The sequence below is a fragment of the Danio rerio genome, chromosome 15, assembly GCF_049306965.1.
Source record: "Danio rerio strain Tuebingen ecotype United States chromosome 15, GRCz12tu, whole genome shotgun sequence".
Taxonomy (NCBI): Eukaryota; Metazoa; Chordata; class Actinopteri; order Cypriniformes; family Danionidae; genus Danio; species Danio rerio.
The window spans coordinates 29052601-29076334 of NC_133190.1; the positions used below are offsets into that span (position 1 = coordinate 29052601).

At 41.8% G+C, this 23734-nt stretch overlaps 1 protein-coding gene across 2 annotated transcripts in view; it reads left to right on the forward strand.

The window, feature by feature from the left end:
* The window catches only part of slc13a5b (solute carrier family 13 member 5b), a 27671-nt gene extending 4344 nt beyond the window's left edge, over window positions 1-23327 (forward strand). For both annotated transcript variants that reach the window (XM_073923769.1, XM_001345074.9), the window contains 11 exons: window positions 1489-1617; window positions 1697-1833; window positions 4560-4771; window positions 6334-6505; window positions 8003-8125; window positions 8203-8415; window positions 8595-8701; window positions 10215-10336; window positions 10674-10835; window positions 13301-13438; window positions 21516-23327. In XM_073923769.1, the coding sequence (XP_073779870.1) occupies window positions 1489-1617; window positions 1697-1833; window positions 4560-4771; window positions 6334-6505; window positions 8003-8125; window positions 8203-8415; window positions 8595-8701; window positions 10215-10336; window positions 10674-10835; window positions 13301-13438; window positions 21516-21641 (1641 nt within the window). In that variant the 3' untranslated portion in view covers window positions 21642-23327. The remainder of the gene's footprint in view (window positions 1-1488; window positions 1618-1696; window positions 1834-4559; window positions 4772-6333; window positions 6506-8002; window positions 8126-8202; window positions 8416-8594; window positions 8702-10214; window positions 10337-10673; window positions 10836-13300; window positions 13439-21515) is intronic.
* The last annotated feature ends 407 nt before the right edge of the window (window positions 23328-23734 follow it).

The following is a 23734-nucleotide window of genomic DNA, read 5'->3' on the forward strand; positions in this document are numbered from 1 at the left end:
ATATAGTTCACTGTTGGGTTTTACATTTTACATAATAAATATATATATATATATATATATATATATATATATATATATATATATATATATATATATATATATATATATATAGTGTCATAAAAAATCAACTAGTTGTAGGTTATTAATCAGTGTATTTGTAGAGACAATGTTTTTTTAGATAATTCTCAAATCAGCTGGATATAAAGCTAAAGAATGACATCAAAATCTGAAATTTATTATAATTAACTCCCATCACTCCATAATTTATTCTATCAACATTAGATAGGACTTTTTCGCAATGGAAGAAAATGGGTACACATACTTTAAAGGACCTTTTCGCTGATGAAAATCTGGCTTCGTTTATCCAATTACAACAGAAATTTTAATTCCCTCAGAATCATTTTCAGATTTTTACAGATTAGGAACTAACTAAACTCTTCATTGGACGATCTGTTACTTCCCCCTCCACAAAATTCCTTAAGAAAAAGTGGGAGAAAGAACTGGGAGTGGAGATTTCTGAAGAAATGTGTCATTCAGGTTTAGAGGATATTAAACACTCTATTAACTCTACACATTGTCTTATTAAGTTTAAAATAATTCATTACAATATTCAAAGGAAAAAATGGATAGAATCTTCGGTAACACTTTATTTTGATAGTCCATTTGAGTATAAGACTCTCTGCTTAATATTTGCTAATATTGCTCCTTCAACAGACATTTAACTGACTTTAAGAAACTTTGCAAGTACATGTCATCTTGTAGTAACCCTAATCCTGACCCCAACCTACTTATAATCTAATGATAATTAGTTGGCATGTAGATGCAATGTAACCTAAAATCAACAAAATACACAATATAAATCACTCTACTGTTTAACTGCTGCCAGGAAAGCTGCTACTGTTTTGGAAAAAAAGGCATCCCCTAACATGTAAACTGTGGCTTGGAGAAATTACCTCTGTGTTACATTTGGAGCAAATTAGATATTATTTGAAAAGAAGACTCAAACAATTTGACCAAATTTGGCATCCTTTCATTTGTTACCTTGAAAAAATCTGTAATGTTTTAATATGCTGTCATCATAATCAAACAGGGCTGTGTAAACAAGTTGGCTTGTTATGGGGGTGATTTTTTTATTTATTGTTATGATTTTTGTATTGTTTTTCCTTTTCTTTTTATTTTCTTTGCTTTGCCTATATGTTATATGTGGACAAATTATGTAAAACAGAGAATCCTCTTCTTTCAAAATCTGTGTCTTCAATAAAACTTACTTGACAAAATATATATAATTCATCCTAAAATGAAATTAAAAATTAATAATAAAAATCTTATTTATAATAAATATTTATATATAAAAATCTTGTTTACATTCCAACAGTGAGATACATGTAATGAAACAAAATTGCAATATGTGTGCAATATCTCATTATAACATGTGTTTAGAATGTTACAGCATGTCTTTTTGAAAATGCACATGTTTTGATCCTCCAGGAGGCCAGCTGTGCCTATGTAATCATCCTGATGGCAGTATACTGGTGTACAGAGGCTCTTCCTTTAGCTGTCACGTCACTGCTGCCTGCTGTCCTCTTCCCTATGCTTGGCATCATGCAGTCCAAAATGGTAAGCAAAAATAGCACAAATTACAAATTAAATAAAAATACCACACATCTAAGAGTTTACTTCTGCTGTGGTTCTCCAGGTGTGTATGCAGTACCTGAAGGACACCAACATGCTGTTTGTGGGTGGACTAATGGTAGCAGTGGCAGTCGAACACTGGAACCTACATAAACGCATTGCCCTGAGAGTCCTGCTTATTGTTGGAGTTCGACCAGCACTGTAGGTCAAACCCTCAAACAAGCATAGCCATTGATAGAATGCTAAGAAGTTCATGGTCAAAATTATTGGCACTATTTGTAAAAGAATGGCACCCTTTGAAGAAGAAGGCTGTGAATATGCTACAGGAGGGATGGGATGGGAGGTGGCTAATATAATTCTATATATTTCACAATAAATGTCAGTCAAACATATTGACACCGTAAAATTATTGACACCTTTTAGTTCAAAAACACAGAAAGTGATTTCACACAGAAGCTCTCCAGCTCTTTCTTTTTCAGTTTGCCCAATCCTTTTCTATAGGATTCAGGTCAGGAGACTGCAAAAGCCGTACTTCTATGTTCAGTGACAGATTATTATTTTTTTGTCAGTTTTAACGGTTGTTTTGCTGTTTGACAAGCGCTGTTATGGTACCCAACCATAAATCAAGTATCATCATCATCATGTGACTCAAAATGTGCAATATTTATTTTGCTATCTCACATTTTATTCTTAAGTTAATCCACAGAAAAAATAGTTTGTTTTGTTAATGTTAAAAAAATGGACCCTTTTCACAAGAGGGATAGGATGAATTTAATGGTCATTAGCATCTTATATCCTTGAAAGCTTTTAACATTTAGATTTTTAAGTTGTTATATCATCTTCGCTTCAAATTACAAAAAAAAAGTATTACAGCTTATGTGGCGCATTTCTAATGCAATTTCTATTGACAGGACAGTAAATTTGACGGTGTTCTCTCTTCTGGCTGCCGTTATCAGACTCACACATTTTTTTTTCTTCATCTAAAAGTCTAAGTTTAGCTAAGTATGATTACTTCCGCTGTTAATATTCCGTTTTATTTGGAAGTACATACATCAACAAACATAAATAAAAGTTTCAGCAACTTCCAGTTTGTGCGGACTTTAAAGAGCCCCTATTATGCTATAAAAAGAACATATTTTGGTTTTGGGGGTCTCCAACAACAGGCTGATATGGATGCAAGGTCAAAAAACACTTTCATTGTTTTATATATTTATTTTTACCTAATTATCCCAACGACTCCCATATGATTCGCTCAGGTATTAATTTGTTCCAAAACCATTCGTTAGCACGATGCTAAACTGTGCTAATTGGTCCGATGACCCAGTCTATTGCGATTGATGGACTGTGTTCAGCGTGAGACAGAGAGAAATGCCCACCACGGCTTATTAACATTGTTGAAATAGTCAGAGTTCAGAGATTATGTGTGAGCCCAATGCAGAAGTGCATTAAAGCAATGCAGTTTAACACCAGCATGTTGCTCTGTACCTAACCATAAGTAAAAACAGTGACACACATTCAGTATTAATCTACACAGTGGCAAAAGCTAAACTATTTTGAAACTTGACAGCCACACGTGTGTAGGAACAGCAGACGTTGGCCATAGCAATGACAAACAGCAGAGGGCTGTGAGCTCACAAACGCATTTAAATAAATCTGTAAACATGAGCGTAGAAAAAGTTAACCAGATACAGTACAAGCCACGTGAAGCGGTTACGAGTAACAAAACACAATTAAAAACAATTTGCAAGATAGAGAAAACAAGGAGGAAACCATTTTTATCACACTTAAGTTACTTACACTTCTGAAATGGAGAAAGGGACTCATCCATGATCTGTCTACTGTAAAGTGTCTGTCAACCTCTGACAAAGTCCCATACATCAAGTCTTTTCTGATCCCTCCTTTAACAGCTGATGAATCCCCCATTGTAAGAGTGTAGGTTGATAAAGCACTTGTCAGAAAAATGACAGGAACTCAGCTTAAGGCTGGGGCTATAATGCTGCAGTATTTTTGCTAAAATAAACTTGAACCCCCCTTTGCCGTTTTTCATTTTTGAGTGTGGACTTTATTAAGTTACTTCATTTTTTAGGATTTCTTTAGTCACCCAGCTACTGGATTGTTTTGAAGATGTGTGAGTCTTTGGTTGATTTTCTGTGATCCAACCATGGCCATGATGAGACTTCAAGCATAGGCAGTCAGGTTTTCATTGTAAATCTGTTGGTAGTTGACAAGATCTGTGATGCTGAATATCAAAACAACATATCAAGGACCTTCGGCAGACAAATATAGGCTACAACATAAAAGATCCTGTATATTTAACTGCGGACATGGGGCACTTTTTGTGTGTGCTGCTGCTTAAACGCACTTTTTACTTTTATCTGACCATAGAATTGTCATGTTTGAAGGTCTAGTAGTGTTTGTCAAAGGCATACGCTGGAGTTTACATTTAAGTGAGTGCAGATATATATATTGTCAAAAGCATCCCAAACTAAGATGCTTTTTATGCATTTTTGACACCAATATTCAACTAATTTCAGCAGTTCTCCAGCTCTAATCCTTGTACAGTACATGTTTTGCCACTCTGTCTTTGCTCCTCACTGTACATCAAGACAATACAGACACATCATGTCCTCTTTTAAGCAGATTCAAAACATCTCCAGCTGATTATTGACCTAATACTTTAGTAGCATTGGGAATTTTTAACCTATTTTCAAATAGCCACTTTCTACTTTGTGAAGCTCAATAACCTTTTTCTGCATTTCAGAACTATACTCTTTGCCTTGTCTCAATCTGATGGATAAATAGTTGAATTTGTCTTTTGTATATCATCTTTCTACTTTCCCTTGTCTAAACATGCAAATAATATAAATATACTTCAGATATGTTCTGTTTGTGTTCTCATTCTTATCGCCTCTTCTGTGTTAATACAGCCTGATGCTGGGCTTCATGGGGGTAACAGCTTTTCTCTCCATGTGGATCAGTAACACGGCTACTACGGCCATGATGGTCCCCATAGTGCAGGCTGTTCTGGAGCAGCTGAACAAACAGGAGACAGAGCCTTTACAGATGACCTGCGGTGTGGAGCGGCCCCGAACCCCTGAGGCGGAGTACAAACACGCGGCCAAAGACAGAGACAGACAAGGTCAGGAGAAGAGATGAAGCACATACTGTACTGTTCATATGTTTGGGGTCAGTAAGTTTTTGGGGTCAGGTCAGCAGATTAAAACTTTTAATAAGCCAAAATAATAAGAATGCAAATCAAAGTATTATTATGATTTGTGATGTATGTAATGGTATGGGTGTTTCCCAGTGATGGGTTGCAGGTGGAAGGGCATCTGCTGTGTAAAACATATGCTGGATAAGTTGGCTGTGGTGACCCCTGATTAATAAAGGGACTAAGCTTAATAATGAATTTATGTAAAGTTTGATTGAAATTTCTTATCACAGGAATAACTTACATTAAAATTATATTAATCTAATCTAATCTTTGACAATTTGTTACTTATTTAAATTCAGATTAAAATCATAATTATTTTAATCCAAATAATATTAACTTGAAAAAATATATTACACAAACACAAGAAATTGAAATAAAATAAATATTCATTTATTTTCCTTCAGTTTAGTTCCTGATTTATTAGGGGTCATCACAGTGGAATGAACCGCCAACAACTCTGACATATGTTTTACACAGCAGATGCCTGTCCAGCTGCAACCCATGCTTAGAAAATGAATAAGATCAAGTATACAAATAATCCTAAAAAAAGACATTTATTATAAGTACAATTGTAGCTTGAGGATGCTGGACAACAGAGTTGAGGATCCACATGCAGTACTTTATTACACAGAGAATGGTCAGGCGTCAATGGTCACAATCGTGAACAAACAGTAACATACATGGAAATCTAGAAGCATAGTCAGATAACAGGCATATGGTCAATACAGGTGGCAGGCTGGATAAACAATGAAACAAGCCGAGAGTCAAAGGAGAGACTAAACACGGAAAAAGCTTCGTAATTTTACAGGGTATGTACCAAACCAGGCTCAGTAATATCTGTGAGCGTGTGTGCTGTTTATATGGTCCATGTAATCAGTCTTGAGTAACTTCCAGCTGTGTGTATTTGTAATCAACAGAGAACAGACACGGGTGTGTGTGTGCGGTGCCTGAAGGGAGTTATAGTTTATATAGTGGCAGAATTGAAGTTCAAGTGAAAATTCTCCAGCAATCTATGAGTGTTAGATTGCTGGTAATCATGACAACAATAAAATTAAGAAAAAATATTTCAAATTGAACCTTCTGAGTATATTTCAGAACAGTAATGTCTTTTGGATGAGACTCTAAACTGAGGTCCTGGTTCTATGGCATTTCTCCTAAAGAGTAGGGTGTAGGCCAAACTCTGTCCTGGCCAAATTCCCTTCATCAACCCTTCAATTCTGGCCTCCCAATCATCCCCATCCACTGAATTGGCTCTATCACTGTCTCTCCACTCCCCCTATAGCTGGTGTGTGGTGAGTGCACTGGCACCTTTGTCCTGTGGTTGCCATCGCATCATTCAAGTGGATAAAAGCATAATTTTAAAAATGTAGTTGTCAACTTAGCAATTTTATTATAACAGGTTTACTCACAGGCAACTTGTCGCTTTTAAATTAACAGGTGTACTCAAGTAACTAATAGCTTTTCACAGTGTATTCCTTTTTTCTTAGTTGTGCTGCGCATGCTGGATGTTTCTCCAGAGGTCAGACAAAAGGAGCTGGCAGAGAAGCGTCATATGGCTAAAGGCATGACTCTCTGTGTTTGCTATGCTGCCAGTGTTGGAGGAACCGCCACACTCACAGGAACTGGACCTAACCTAGTGCTGAAGGGTCAGATGAACCAGTGAGTCCTACAAATGAAAATAAAATTTAATATAACTGAACTATTGTTAAAGGCTTTCAGACTTTAATTAAGACAAAATTTTGTCAAGTTTCTCACTCTGCCTTTTTTCCAAACCTGTCATTTTTTCTTCTTCTATTGAACACAAAATAAAATGTCGGAAACCCTTAAAATGCATTGTAGGAAAATCAAACAGGTAGCAAAGAATTCTGGTCCAGATTTGGCATAAATCTGGCCCAATAGGCATTCATCTGGCACTGGCATACAGCATGTGGGCCAAACATGGCCCTGGTTTGCCAGAGGTAGCACCGTCTCTAAGGTGGCACACAATTGAGCCAGATGTAAAATGTAGTATTTGGCCCAGATGGTAATAATTGATATGTGGGCCATGTAAGTTTGGCCTATCTTGACCCACATTTAAAATACATTTTGTCCCCTTAGAATTATAAGGTTCTATCTGACATTTTTATCAAAATCAAGTTATTGACATATTCTTACTAAATGGGAACTTAATTTACATTATAGGATGTTTTTTTTACAAGTTGTTTTCATTTTAAGACTTTTTATTTAAAAAACAAATGTGTGTGAGCCCTCTCATGGTGGGTACGCACAGCTGCATGGTTGCAGGCACCACTGGGTTAAATTGAGTAACTAAACTCACTGTGGACAACATACCACTTGGATATCGATGTCACTTAAATGAAAACTTATATATATATATATATATATATATATATATATATATATATATATATATATATATATATATATATATATATAAAACTCTAAACATTTCTCTTAATTATTCTGATTAAAAAAATTATATAAACTTTCTATTAAACACAAATCTGGTCTATTTTAATGGGTGTAACGGTATAAACTGTTTGGCGAAAAAAAAGGGCTTTGGGTGAGACTCAAAGATAAGCTGGGTCAGATAAGCTGTTGGATAAGGGCAGGGCTACAGCCTTTGCATCTTAGGCCGTACTCACACTAGGTACAGTTGCCTCGAACCGGGCCAAAGCACGCTTGTCCCCCCTCCCGTCTCCCCCGACGGCCCGCGCTCACACCATATCGGGCCTCGGCACGCTTACGTCATCGCTGCTGCTCTCTTTAGTGAGAAGCGCTCTCTATGGCAAGCCTTTTTTAGCATTTAAATCTTTGTTCTGACTCCATAAATATATTTAGAGATATCTCTAATTATATTTTGACTTGTCATAATTATAATTCCACTACTTAGAATGACAATTAGAGATATCTGCAATTACAATTGTACTAGTACGAAATCAGATTGGAGATATCTGCAAATATATTCTTTATTACTAAGCCAGGGCCAAGCTAGGGCTTAGATTTAAGGCCCGTGCAGGGCTTTAATTGATAAGAACCAAATAAGCAAAATTGTAATCACTAAAATTAAAATGATATTCAACCCTATCTGAGGGTGAGTAAATGATGAATAAATGTTGATTTTTGACTGAACTATCCCTTTAATTTTCCCCACAGATTGTTCCCTGAAAACGGTGATGTTATCAACTTTGCCTCATGGTTTGGTTTCGCCTTCCCCAACATGATCATCATGCTGACGATTGCTTGGCTCTACCTCCAGTTCATTTTCATGGGATTCAAGTATGTTTAAATATGACACCGTTTACCTCTGCTTTCACCACTGGCCTCATGAAGCTCTTTGTTCACTTTGTTTCCAGCATTAGGAAGACATGGGGATGTGGGGCGGTGAAGTCTGAGAAGGAAATAGCTGCCTATAATGTGATCCGCGAGCAGCATCTTCAGCTGGGGCCCATGTGTTTTGGGGAACTCAGTGTTCTGGCTCTGTTCAGTTTGCTTGTGGCGCTGTGGTTTACTCGCGATCCTGGATTTGTGGCAGGCTGGGCAACACACACCTTTAACATCGAAGCAGAGTATGATTTATACTTTAGGCTTCAATCAGGGGTCCAGTGACTAATAGGGGGGTGCGATAATGTGTGGGAAAAAAAAATATTTAAAAAGACTACACTCAAAATATTCTTATATAGCATAGAAATTTTGAAATACTGTCATAATGATCTCACTTTTTTATTTTCATATTCCACACATTTAGATATGTGACAGATGCTACAGTTGCAGTCTTTATTGCTATGCTGCTATTTGTTCTGCCATCAAAACCACCCCAGCTGTGCTTCAGTTCTTCCACTCGATCTGAAACAGGTAACTGAAACAAGTCTGACTAAATTATAAAATAAATTAATATCAAGAATGTACAACAGTCATGTAATGTTATAGAGGAGCGACAGCACAAATAAAACTGTGGAAGTATGTTCTTCAGAATCAGTGAAAGCCAAAATAAAAAACTAAACAAATATGGTATCAATTGCACAGCCCTAGTGGGGTTAATTCAGCAAAAATAACTATTAATCCCCTTCATCTTGTTCAATCTCCCTAAACCAGAGGTTGGAACTTACACCAAAGTTGGCCCACGGTAACCTAAGGGTTGGGATGAATGCCTGGCAGAAATCATAATTTTGAATTTAACATAATGTTTTGGTTCTTAGTTTAATTGCTAAGCTAAAATTAAAATATTCAATTAAATGTTGTAAATGAATCAGACTTTTAAAATCTAAATACTGTCACTTAATGTACAGTACATTTGACAACTACGAGCATATCAAGGTAAAGGCAGGTGCAGCTCAACTAGTGTATGCAGCATTGAACTACATTGTGTTACAAATGGAATTGTTTGTTTTTACAGTAATACGTTGATTATAAAATGTAAAAAATTATATTGCTTTAGATAGTAAGTATGATTTAAAATGTTGGCTTTTTAAAAAATATTACCGAATAAATTTGGAAATTTCACTTTGCAAATTTATTGTAATACGGTTTGGTATAGATCCAGCTTACAGCCCTCAATCAAGTTTGGTTTTGGCCCTTTATAGGAAAAAGTTTGGGCACCCCTGCCATAGACCCTTGTTTATCTTTGGAACACAAGTTAAGATATTTTGATGAAATCCAATAGCTCCCTGATCCAGATAACAACAGTCCTGAGACGTCGTGGGCACACTGATGTTTTGACACAGAAGAGAAGAAATAGTCAAACAGAGTCGTATTAATTTTTTTTTTTTTTTTTTTGCCAACTAATTGGTCTGTAGTCAACCACTGAAGTCACATAGAATGTTTTGACAATGCATTTTGGTTCTTTTTCTGGACTATGTTGCGAAATTGGGACAAATGCTTTTTATGAAGGATGAGAAAGCTTTTAGATTTCTTCTAAAATATCTTAACTTGTGTTAATGTTATCATTAAGGTTGCTGGTTCCAGCCCCGGCTGGGTGAGATGGCATTTCTGTGTGAAGTTTGCATGTTCTCCCCATGTTCTTGTCGGTTTCCCCCATAGTCCAAAGACATGCGCTGTAGGTGAATTGGGTAAGCTAAACTGTCCGTAGTGTATGTGTGTATTTCTTGGTCCTTGAGGTTGGGAGTTGAGCATTGGGCTAACAACTCACCTCATAAAAACGAAATGTTACAAAACACCAATATGGTGCGGCTAAATATCAATTTCATTATAAAAGGCATTGGGAGTAAGTAATAGTGTGAATTGCTAAAACTAAAAGGGTTCCGCACAATGTCAAGGTCTACACTGCAAAATCTGGAGCCTGACTAAAAGTTTGAATTTACTGTTACTGTCAGCTGGAACTGACTGTATACTGTATATTCATTTCCAGAATCTCAGCGTTCTTCTGCACCAGGCACAGCCCTGCTCTCCTGGAAAGTAGTTCAAAAGAAATTACCCTGGAACATTGTTTTGCTGCTTGGTGGTGGATTTGCTCTGGCCAAAGGGAGTGAGGTGAACACTTTAAACACTCAGTGAAAACAGTCTCTGATTTTGAATCATTATTAATGTTTGATAGCCCTGTATTGAGTTTGAGTCCAACTCTTAGAATTGGCCCAATCCTTTTACTTCACCTCCTGTTGATTATCTACATTGTTCTACCCTGCCCTATTAAACGGTGAGGGAAAGGAAAAAAGTGGGGTGGTGGGGGTTAAAGCTGTATTTTTCATTCACATTTTTTATTTTGATGCTTGAGAATCATTTCGTTCTCAAAATACTGTTGTGTTGACTGTATTCTTAGTGTATGCTTCAATTGTGATCTGCATCTTCAGATGTTTCTTTTGACTCTCAGGAGTCGGGTCTATCCAGATGGTTGGGGAACCAGTTGACTCCACTTCATAGTATTCCTCCATGGACCGTTGTGATCATCTTGTGCCTCCTGATTGCCATTTTCACTGAGTGCACCAGCAATGTGGCCACAGCAACCCTCTTCCTTCCTGTTCTTGCTTCTATGGTAAGCCTTTAACTATGGTAATGATACCTTAAGAGCATATTAGGTAGACTCAGATGTTGGACCATTGGCTAAATGTCTATTGGACAAAGTAAATTGAAACATTTCATCGGTCGTTATCTGATTGGTTGAGGAGTACAGGATTTCTATTGGATGTGTGTGATTTGCTTCTATAAAGCTCCACCTGGAAAGAAAGACATTATAAACACAGACATCCTTATATGGAAGACGAAAGCGTAGTGTTTACAGTTGCGACAATGTATAATTATAATCAGCTAAATGCAAAGAAAGCAACCAATCACAGTTTGATCAACAAACAAAAGGCAGGGCGTGAAAATGTAATTTTGATTTAAATATGGTCAAAAGCACATGTAAAAGCATATGTAACTTATGAAAGACTCTTTAAAGGGCACCTTAATTAAAAATCAACTTTTGTGTGTAGGTATAGTGTGTCCACTGTCATATTAGAGTGATAAAAACCCAATAAGTCTCTTTTTACAATTTCCTGACATTAAATAGGACCCAAAGCCCAGAGATTTTGAGGCCCACCGCAACAATGTTGGAGTGCAGTTTTCTTCACCCACCGAATTGATTGCCAGATGCCATGTTTCTATAATAACATATATACACATGACCACAGTTGAGATTAAAAAATTTGCTACAACTCTCTGTGATTTTTATAAGTTTTATAAGTTAAAAACAGAGCATGTTAGTAATAAAGACAGTAACATCGCTAAGTAATTCTTAACCATTATAATTATCACAGCTGCAGGGTGTTAGTAAAAGCTAATATGTGTGTGTGCTGCAAACGGCATTTGTAGTGAGACTTATAATTTCAGAAAGCCTTGAATTAGAGATCTGCGGGGGACAAAATTTTGAATCCTGCTCCCGCCCGCACCCGCCAGGTTTTAGCCCGAACCCGACCGCTCCCGCTTATATTAAGAATTTGTTGTCCCGCTGCCCGACCCACCACGTTTTCTACCCGCTGCGCCCGATCCCGCTAAAGAGAACAAAACCGAAAATCACCTAGCTATACAGTCCAGACAGCCAAGCTGTCTGTATAAACACACACACACACACAGACAAAGCTCTCTCTCTCTCATACGCGCGCGCGCACTAACACACACACATAAGCACCCAGCAGACACACAGGCAAAGCTCTCTCTCATTCGCGTGCACGCGCACTAACATACACACACACACAAAGACAAAGCTCTCTCTTTCTCTCTCATTCGCATAGCAATATCTGCGATATTGCTAGACAGCCCGCTCCCGTCCCAAATTAAACCCGTTACCGACCGCTCCCGCGATTTATTCGGAAATTTATTCCTGCGCCGCAGAAATCTGATCGGGTCCCGCGGCGCCCACGGGACAGCCGTGGGAATGCAGACCTCTACCTTGAATAAACTCCATCACAAATACATGAAACAAACACACTTGGCATTTTGACTCATCCTAGTCTGTCTCTGTCACTGAGCTGTTTATCTGATGTAACATATGATGAAAAGCAGAAACACACGTAAGGATCAGTGGGCGGGGAAAAGCAGCTCATTTGCATTCAAAGCCACAGCCTAAAAAAACAGCAACAACGTACACAGACATCAAAATGAGCAGATTCTGGAGGCTATAATAAATTATTTTGAGCTGAAAACTTTACAGACACATTCTGAAGACACCAAAGATTTATCTTACATCTTGTAAAAGAGGTAAAATAGGTGCCCTTAAGGCAAAATTTTAACACTGTATGCTAACAATTTCGATCAAAATTTAAATAAACAAAAGCCTCTATTTTGTCCACATTTTACTAAATTTAGATCAACATTACATTTTCACGCCCTGCCCTAAACATGTCGCTGGACAAAATTAACTTTGATTGGTAGCTTTGCATGCCAGTCACAAGGCATCTAAATGTAGATTGGCCAATAAAAGCTAATATGGAGGCCTACAAATCTGAAGGTTAAGTGGTGCAAGAAAAAAATGCAACTGAAATAGAACACAATACAATGAATAGTAAAAAAAATTGGTCAAAAGCATTTATAAAAGCATAAGATAAGTTAAAGACTTCAAAATCTTTAAACTGAATGTTAACAATTTCGATTAAAATTTAAATGAACAAAACTCTTTATTTTGTACACATTTGACCATATTTAGATCAACATTACTTTTTCACGCCCTGTCCTGTCATATATACACATTTCTCATTTATCCGCCCAAAGGAGCAGATGCTCAAATTCTTGAAATAGCATCAGTCGTAAAGTTGTGTTTCTCTCCAGCTGTGCAATGCTTCAATGAAGTGCTCTATGCAGACATGACTCACAGTGTGTTATAATCTTTAAGAATTACAGCCCAATTACAGCCACTTCATGACGAGCACCGAAAGCACGCACTGAGATCAGGAACACATGAGTCAGCTCTGTCCATTAATCTTGTTTTCTGCTTTATAAATATGAGCGATTTCTGTTTTACAGTCTCAGTCTGTTGGGATCAACCCTCTGTACATCATGGTGCCCTGCACACTCAGCGCATCCTTTGCATTCATGTTACCTGTGGCGACTCCTCCAAACGCTATAGTCTTTTCCTATGGATACCTCAAAGTTTCAGACATGGTGAGTTTTAAAATCTGCCAGGTTTGACAAAAAAAATTTGCTCTGTTTCATTAGTCCAAGTGGCAATTGTGGTTCATTTATAGATAGGGTTGGGTATCGTTTGGGGTTATTTCGATACCGGTGTTAAATCGATACTTTAGGGGAGCTTTTACACTTGCACTTTTGGTCCGCACCCGGGTTCGATTGACGAGTACGGTACATTTAGATAGTGTGAACGTCTTCTGAACTCTTCTGAACCGTACCCAAGTCCACCTGAAAGAGGTGATCTGGGGTACGGTTCAATTTTGATGTGAATGCAATCATACTAAATAACAGAAGTGAACCGCCAACTGTACAACAAACTATCGTTTTCATAACATTCATTCATGCGTGTCTGTGTGTGTGTGTCACGTATCATACCTTGGTGACAAGCGGGACTAAGCAAGGGCAAACACAGTGATAATTTCTGTTAGTCTCCTCCAAAAATAGCTTTTGCAGACACTGTTTGATGTTCTGAATGTTTATAATATGTTTGCGGCAGATGAACGCGAGTCGCTTTATGTATGTCCAAAACCAAAAGCTTCAGTAAAAGCAGAGTGACCACGATGTGCGGACGTCTTTCCATTTCGACGCTTTGCTTTCTTGACCGTCACCTAGCAACGGCCATAAACGAAACAGCAGCTCGATGACGCAGGTTCAGGAGGAAAAAAGACCAATCAAGAAGATGGCAAGGGGGGAAATCAAACTTGGGTACAGTCCAGGCAATTGAACCAAGTGTGAAAGCACCCTTAAAATGGTGCCAGTGCCAAAACAGTCCATAAACTGATACTTTGGAGCCACAAAATGATGGTGGATGACACTAGAAAAATATTTTATTTTACAAAATGTAAATAAAGTTCCCCTTCGGGGGGAACTTCAGCACTATAAGTGGATTTGATTGTAAAATCCACGCATTGGGAGGTTCGGTTCAGAAGCTACTCGTCTGAAAGAGTATTGAACGGGCCAATTAAGAATGAATTGGCAGCGCAAGCCTGCGCAGGTGAGCGGCATAAGCAATCAACTGAGTATATAAGCTCACCTGGCGCCAGCAGACGCTATCCTTTTCGCTTCAGAGACTTTCTGATCGAGTCGATGAGGGTTCCTCCTGCTGTGACCAGCGATTCTGAGCGAACGAGAGCATTCTCCCGGTCCAGAGTGTGTACATGCAGTGGCAGACGGTCGAGCTGGGTTTCTCCCTTGCCTGGCGTTCTTTGGGTCCGGTCCTCCAGAGCGGTGCGTATAAAGTTGCAAACTTCACAGAAAGAGCAACACAGTCGTGCAGCACGTCCTTATCAGGACGGCGCTCCGACTGTGCGTTTCTGGATGCGGTGGTTTCCTGTCCTCGGATGATGGACGCGGGCACTGCGTTGCATGTCTGGGGGTCCAGCATGTTAATGCGCTGCTCGCGGACAGTTCATGTCGTCATTGCGATGCCATGACTGTTGCGCAAGATCGCGGTTAGCCTTTGCAAAAGGGTGAACCACCCCAGTTGTCCCCTGCTCTGCAGCGGGCACTCGGGCAGATCTGAGGGTTTCAGCGAGAGATAATCCGTCGCCCACGGGCCCGCGGACCTCCCGCTCCTCTAAGCGCTCTATCCAAGCTTCGGGCGGGGGAAGCAATCCGTCTAACAGATGGTAGCCCTTACGCCCGATGACACCGGAGACCAGATGTCCACCGCGGCATCGGAGGGTGGGCTTTCATTGTCCGATGATGATCCAGACCCGCTCGCCCCCTTCGGGCTGGTGAGCGCTGTCACTACGGATCCTGAAACAGACATGTTAGCCGTGCTTTCCCGGGCTGCTTCGGCCGTGGGTTGGAGATGGTTTATCCCCCAGCTCCGCGGCCGGACCGACTAGAGGGGCGTTCCCTTCTTCCCGGAGGTGCACAGTAGGCTCACGCGGTCTTGTAAAGCACATTTTTCTGCTCATGCTGCGTGTTCCTCCACCCTAACCACTCTTGACGGTGAAACAGCCAGGGGGTATGTGGCGATTCCTCAGGTTGAGTGCGCGATGGCGGTAAATCCGCGCGGCGCCTCTTCTTGGCGGGGTCCGCCTCGTCTCCCATCCAAAGCCTGTAAGTTATCTACCTCCCTCGGAGCTAGAGCTTACATAGCTGCGGGCCAGGCTGCTTCCGCCTTGCATGCGATAGCCACCTACCAGCGCTACCAAGCGCAGGCGCTGGCCGAGCTGCACGAGGGTGGGTCCAACCCAGGCTTACGAGCTTCGCACCGCCGCCGACTTAGCTCTTTGAACTACTGAGTCCGCTGCGTGTGCGTTGGGGAGGACGATGTCCACATTAGTGGTCCAGGAGCGCCACCCCTGGCTGATATGCGCAAAGTCGACAAAGTCCGCTTTCTTGACTTCCCCATATCCCCAGCCAGGTTCGGCGACACTGTCTGTGAATTCACCCAGGAATTCAAGGCGGTGAGAGAGCAGTTGGTGGGTGATGTCTTATCGGCGGTCCGTAGCCCGCTCCGCCCGCCGTGCCATTCATACCTGCTCCTCGCCGAAGGCGCCCGCCTACGAGAGCTGCTCCGCCCCCGCACACGCCTCCGGCGAAGCGAGCGCGTCGGGCACCTCGGAAGCAGGCAGCCCCCCTGCCCAGAACGCCACTAAGTCCGGCAACTGACCGCGAAGCGCCCCTGGGACAGGCCATCTGGAGAAGAGGGAACTTGCTCTTTCCCCGCTGGAGGGCGGGGCCCCATTTCCAACGGCACTTTTTACTGCCATGAAAACATTATGAAAGGGCACTTTTCACTTCCCCAGATGTGACAGCCCGAAATCTGCCAGTCTGGGACGCTATGCTTTCTAGCTTGCAGATTCGGTGCGTTTCGCCAGTGGCTCACGAGCGCTGGGAGGACGGTCTCCTTTCTCCCACCCCTCAAGCCTCCCCTCCGGAGCTCGGGTTTGGAGTGAGAGCAAATATCTCACCTCCAGCTTTTCCGTGGGACCCGCGAGCTTCCCGGATCAGCACACCCACTCCGTGCTGCCCCACTGCTGGTACGTCAGCGATTGTAGCGATGAGTCCATTAGCGAGAGCTCTGCCTGCCTGGTTAGCGCGGGCCAGCTCTTCGCGGTGGCTCATACGCACAATCAGACTCGGCTATGCGATTCAGTTCGCGAAACGGCCCCCCAAGTCACGGGTGTGTATTCACCAGGGTCAGCCCCCTGTCCGCCCCTGTCTTGCGAGAGGAGATTGCTGTCCTCCTGGCGAAGGATGCAATCGAGCCGCTCCCTCCAGCCGAGATGGAGAGCGGGTTTTACAGCCCACGCTTCATCGTGCCCAAAAAGAGCGGTGGGTCACGGCCAATCCTAGATCTGCGCGTTTTGAAACGCTGCCTGCACATGCTGCCGTTCAGAATGCTCACGCAGAAGCGCATCCTCCGGTGCGTTCGTCCTCTGGGTTGGTCTGCAGCATTAGACCTGATGGACGCGTATTTCCATGTCTCCACTCTTCCTCGCCACCGACAGTTTCTGCGGTTTGCGTTTGAAGGTCGAGCTTGGCAATACAAAGCCCTCCCCTTCGGGCTCTCTCTGTCTCCGCGGGTCCTCACCAAGCCCGCGGAGGGTGCCTCAGCGCCCCTTCGGCTCGCGGGCATCTGCATACTTAATTTCTTTAGGACTGGCTGATTTTGCCCTCTCTCGGAGCAGTTGATTATGCACAGAGACAAAGTGCTCTGGCATTTCCACCTGTGGGGGTTTCAGGTCAACCGAGAAAAGAGCAAACTCGCCCCCGTGCAGAGGATCTCTTCTCTCGGGCTGGAGCTGGACTCGGTCACCATGGCAGCGCGCCTCTCCGGAGAGCGCGCTCAGCTGATGCTGTACTGTCTGAGAGAGCTCGACAGTAAAATAGTGGTCCCACTGAAACTATTTCAGAGGCTCCTGGGGCATATGGCATCCGCAGCCGCTTCATGCCGCTCGGATTATTCTATATGAGACCACTTCAGCACTGGCTTCACGATCGAGTCCCCAGACGCGCATGGCACGCGTGCGCACACCGAGTCTCTGTTACTGCGCTGTGTCGCCGCGCCCTCAGCCCTTGGAGCGACCCCTCGTTCCTACAGGCCTGGGTGTCTCTAGAACAGGCGTCCAGTCTTGTTGTCGTTTCAGCAGACACTTCCAACACGGGCTGGGGGGCTGTGCGTTGCGGGCATGCGGCTGCGGACCTGTGGAAAGGTACCCAGTTGCATTGGCATATCGCCTGGAGCTGTTGGCAGTGTTCCTCGCTCTCCACCGTTTTTTTCCGGTTCTGGAGCGGCAACACGTGCTGGTCAGGACGGACAGTACGGCGGCGGTGGCGTATATCAGCCGTATAGGGGGTATGCGCTCTCGCCGCATGTCTCAGCTCGCCCGCCGTCTGCTCCTCTGGAGTCATCCGCGGCTGAAATCGCTGCACGCCATTCATATTCAGGCAAGCTCAACCGTGCAGCCGATGCACTCTCACGGCAGCCTTGCGTCCTGGAGAATGGAGACTCCACCCCGAGTCTGTTCAGCTGATATGGGCGCGATTCGGGGAAGCCCAGATCGATCTGTTGCTTCCCCCGAGATCGCTCATTGCCAGTTGTTCTTTCCCTGACCGAGTGCTCTCGGCACGGATGCACTGGCTTACAGCTGGCCTCGGGGCACGCGCAAATACGCGTTTCCCCCAGTTAGCCTGCTCGGGCAGTTACTGTGCAAGGTCAGGGAGGATGAGGAACAGGTTGCTGGTTGCGCCCCTCTGGCTCAACCGGACCTGGATGTCAGAGCTCTCCCTCGCGATAGCCCTCCCCTGGCAGTCCCTTCGAGAGAGCACCTACTCTCTCAGGGACAGGGCACCACCTGGCACCCTCGCCGATCTTTGAAGAGATTTTTAGACGCGAGGAAGACTTAGGTAACCTCCGATTGCGGTGGCTAATACCGTCACTCGGGCTAGAGCCCCCTCCCCGAGCGCGCCTATGCCCTGACGTGGAGTCTATTCACTGAATGGTGTGTCTCTCGCTGAGAAGACCCCCGTAATTTGCCAGATCAGCGTTGTGCTTTCTTTACGCCGAGAGAAGTTGGAGAGCAGGCTGTCGCCCTCCACACTCAAGGTTACGTGGCTGCCATCTCCGCTCTCATAACGCGGTGGCTGGCAGCACCGTGGGAACGCATAACCTCATCATCCGGTTCCTCAGGGGCGTTAAGCGAATTAATCCACCCCGCCCCCTCTCATGCCCTCTTAGGATCTCGCCCTCGCTACACAAGCCGCGTCAGATCCCTTCGATCCTCGACTCAGTATTTTTCTGTCCCTGAAGACAGCTCTGCTGGTCGCGTTGATATCGATTAGAGGGTCGGGGACCCGGAGGCATTTTTCGGTCAGTGACTCGTGCCTGTAATTGGGCTGGCTTCTCTCACGTCCTGAGACCCCGCCCACGATATGTGCCCAAGGTTCCTACCACTCCGTTTTAATACGAGGTAGTGAGCCTGCAAGCGCTGCCCTCGGAGGAGGCAGACCCAGCCCTTCTTATTGTCCAGTTCGCGTTTTGCGTATTATCCGGACCGCACTCAGAGTTTAGATCATCTGAGCAGCTCTTCGTCTGTTATAGCGGTCGGCAGCAGGGAAGTGCCGTACCGAAATAAGTTCCCACTAGATTGTGGATGCCTTTCTTTCACTATCAGAGCCGAGATGAGCCGCGTCCCCCGAGAGCGCGTGCGCACTCCACTCGGAGCTTCGCATCCTCTCGAGCGCGCGCACGCGGCGCCCCTCTAACAGACATCTGTAGAGCTGCGGGCTGGGTGACACCCAACACATTTGCAAGGTTTTACAATCTGCGAGTGGAGCCGGTTTCCTCAAGGGTATTAGGTAACCCTTGGTGATTGAGGAAACAATTCGGTAGGGTGTTGAAACACGCTTGCTGCGCCATTTTCCCTAACACGGAGATACGTGCGCCTTTTTATCTGTCAGTAAAGTTCCCCGTCAGGTGAGCCCTGCAGATTCCTCCGTGGCCCCCAGCACTGACTCAGCGGAGGAGTCACTTGCTGGCCCACTACGTTGTAGGTCTGCCCGCTGGTCAGCCCGCGTTTTGGGTAAAGGTGCCTGCTATGCGTGATCCCCACTAGGCGATCCCATATGCTTATTCCGCCACGGTTAAGTCCCCCCCCTGGGCGGACCCGTGTCTTCCCTCCCCGCTAACCACTCTTTTGCTATGCGTACTCCCCCTTTTTAGGGCTAGTCCATATGTAAATTCTGCCATCTATCCCCCCTTGGGTAACGGATGGCCTCCGCAGCGTCCTCCCTATCGGGATTGCACGCTTCCCAACGTACTGTCGTATTTTCCTAGAATTATCTAGATGCTCACGACTTCCCAAAAAATATATATAAATCCGTAAAACTTCTGTTGAAGTAGGATAAATTAGGGCCAGGGACACGTTGGAGGACCGCGCCCCCCATGATGTGGGTACGTCACGCTTGCTTGACTATCTCCTCATCGGGGGTGTTGGTAAGGTGCAGTCATTATGGCGCTTTCAATGGGCTCCCAATGCGTGGATTTTACAATCAAATCCACTTATAGTGCTGAAGTTCCCCCCGAAGGGGAACGTTCGAGGTTACTAAAGTAACCCTTCGTTCCCCGAGGAGGGGAACGGAAGCACTATACTCCGTCGCCATAATGACTGTCCCTTAGCTGTTGAAAGTCTCTTCAGCTTAAAAAGGATAGCGTCTGCTGGCGCCAGGTGAGCTTATATACTCAGTTGATTGCTTATGCCGCTCACCTGCGCAGGCTTGCGCTGCCAATTCATTCTTAATTGGCCCGTTCAATACTCTTTCAGACGAGTAGCTTCTGAACCGAACCTCCCAATGCGTGGATTTTACAATCAAATCCACTTATAGTGCTTCCGTTCCCCTCCTCGGGGAACGAAGGGTTACTTTAGTAACCTCGAACGTTTAAAGTACACATCAATTCATATTTTATATATTTAAATTGTATTAAGATATTTCTTTTGATCATTTGTTCAGTATTTGTTTTTAATAATGATTTTTTTTTAATTATTATTATTTGAACAGATATAAATTAGTCCTTAATTCAAAAACGAGTCCTGATCAGTAAACAATGTTAATGTATTCAGATCTGGCTGCTTGCTTGAGGCACAGAATCCAGTTTAAGGTTTATTCTCACACACCGTTATACTACTGTGTTCCTGTTCGTGATTGCTAATCAATGTTTACAAGTGTATTAAAGGCTCAATTAAATATATTAATCAAATAACATAATTGCATCTCTTTAAGTGGGGCTTAAGTCTCTTTAAAATTGGTCTTATGTAAAATGCCACTACTTGTTTTATTCTTCAAAGGTCTGAAAACATTTCTTCCAAATGTAAAATCTAAATTTTACCATTTAGAGCGTTTATTTATTTCCTTTTTTTGTTGTTTTTTGCTTTAGAAAAGACAAAGAGTGAAGAGTCTAGACCAGCGATGCCCAAACTAGGGCTTGTGGGCTAAAGTTGGCTCATGGTAACCTTTGAATTGATCTAAGAATGTTTTAGATATTGTCGTTTTAAACTGAATGTATCATTTTATTTATTTGTTTTATTGTTAAGCTACAAAACGCTATGCAAAATTAAATGTTTCAATTCAAATGGTGTAAATTAATCAGATTAATTTTAAAATGTACATGAGACAGATAGAGAAAAATGCAGAGACTTTGGTGAGTGAAACAAATGCAGATTCTGCTTGACAAGTGTATTCAGCATCCACTGTGTTAAATATGACTGTTTATTTTTTTATTGGAATAAGTTATACGTTTAAATGTTATACTGAGTTAGTTAAAACAATTCAAAGTACTTTTTTCTATTGATTTATTTATATTATGAAAAAATAATATGAATTAGGAAATTACCCATGGTAACTTTAATGTAACATAGTTTGGTATATTTATCTTCTGCTCACGGCTATCAATGAGATTTGTCCCTTCATATGAAACAGTTTGGGCACCCCTGGTCCAGACAAACCACAAGTCATTTTACTACTAAAAGACTTTCTTTTCCAGCTGCTCCAGTGACCAATAAACTCACACAATGACATTTAACTTTTTTGTCTTTCTCAGGCAAAAACTGGCATAATGATGAACATCATAGGGATTTTCTGCATCACCTTAGCCATCAACACTTGGGGAAAAGCCATGTTCAACTTAGACTCTTTCCCTGCATGGGCCAACCAAACAGTAATATGATGGACAGTACGAGGCCAAATGCAGACCGGCAAGCTGCTTGTTTTAAACACAAAGTTCAGCACATTGAACACAGAGAAACTGATGTCTCAGAAGACTATTTGGGGCACATAACTAACTAAGCAGCCACATATCTTCATGTAGTTTCAAAAGATTTGGGTCAATAATGTTTAGTGGAAAAACTATTACAGTTTAAAACTACTCATATTTTAGTTTTGTGATGTCATAGCTGAATTTTCATCACGTCTTCATCACGTGATCCTTCATAAATCAATCTGATATGCTGATTTGCTGCTCAAGTTGAAAACAACAGCTTTTTTTAGCCATTTTACATTGTTGTTCAGGATTTTATTTCATTATATGATGAACAAGGTTCAACTGAACAGCACTTATTTGAAGATTGAATATTAGAACAGACTTTTATAATAATGTAAAAAGTATCCTTGCTAAATGAAAGCATTATTTAGAAATATGTGTACATCAACACATTGTTAGCAGATTTGTATTTTTATATGATGAATAACTTTTTGTTAAAAAAAAAGTTTACCTAACAAATATAGTGACTATAAAAGAAAGCAGAGAAAGAAGAAGTGGAATCAATAAGTGAGCAGTTCAGATGGTTGAAACGTTTATATATTTCCAAATATATCTTTCACATATTGTTCTGATAATATCCTAATATCTCAGGACCAACTGATTGAGAAATCTTTTCCTCTGAATTTCTCTGAAAAACGTTTGACTGCATTATATCTCAGGGCAAATAAAAGTCTGCAATCCCCTACATTTAAATAAGCAAATACCTCATAGTTTAAACAAATCAATATCATAAGTAACAAATGACATGCTGAAACATATACAAATTCAGCACATTATAAGCAACAAACTGCAAGAGGAAAATTATTTTACAAGATCAATGGTGAAGTGCAATTTCAGAAATATTGTTTTTGCTGATTTCCTTTCTTTCATGGGTGTCTCCTGTTTTGAGCAGAAAGACAATTATAATTCCTTTGTGTTCTTGCAAGTTAACAGTTCATAATTGTGCAGCTTTAATTCTATTTGTAATGTTTGAATCGAGTCCATACACCAGTGTTCTCAAACTCAATTTCTGGAGGGCCACAGCTTTGCATAGTTTAGCTCCAACCACCTACAACTGACACCTGCTTAAGAGTCTCTAGTAGTCTTGAACATCTTGATTAGTTGGATCAGCTGTGTTTGATTAGGGTTGGAGCAAAACTGTGCAGAGCTGTGGCCCTCCACGAATTGAGTTTAAGACCTATGCAATACACACTGTAAAATAAAATAAAAGGTTTACTCAACTTAAAGTTTTAAGGCAATGTCCTGCAGTTATTTTTGAGCTGAGTCAACTTTTTTATTTTACTGTGCAGTACGTACTGTCATCAAAATGACTTTGTAAAATGGAAACACTGCATAAATGGAAAGTATATGACTTGAATGCACATATACACGGATGGTATTTTGAAGTTTAACACACGTACTGTATAACTGTATATTTCAGTGTGTGAGTTCTTTATTACACTGTACGTGTTTTGTTTGATTGCTGAAACATATTTTTGGAGAAATTATAATAATAAATGAATCGGTTGATGAACATGAAGCACTTACAGGGCATGTGGTGGAATGTCTTCAAACTGCTGTTTTGAATAAAACTGTTTAAATCTTTTTCAACAATGTTATGCTTCTTATTATTTTAGTTCAGATCTTAAATTACGCATCTTACTTGTGTAGAGTACATTTCAATTTTGTTTGTTTTAAATTCTGCTCATTTATATCTCATCATACGGGCATAAAAGGTTATAAAAAAACTGACACAAGTTTAAGTTTTAAATAACTATATTCGTGCAAGTTAAACTTTGTACAGCAAGAACAACTTTCAGTAAGTTCAAGAAGTTTCATTAAGTTCAAAGTGATCCCGCCAGTACAAATTAAAAATGAAGCAAGAACTATTTGGGGAAAGACATGGCCCAGAAGTAATGACAGCAAGGACAGTGTTCTATAAACACAGAGTCCCATAAAATAGCTCAGCTGACTGTCAAGCCAACAGAACCAGAAAAGCTCCTTTTCCCATATAAAAATAA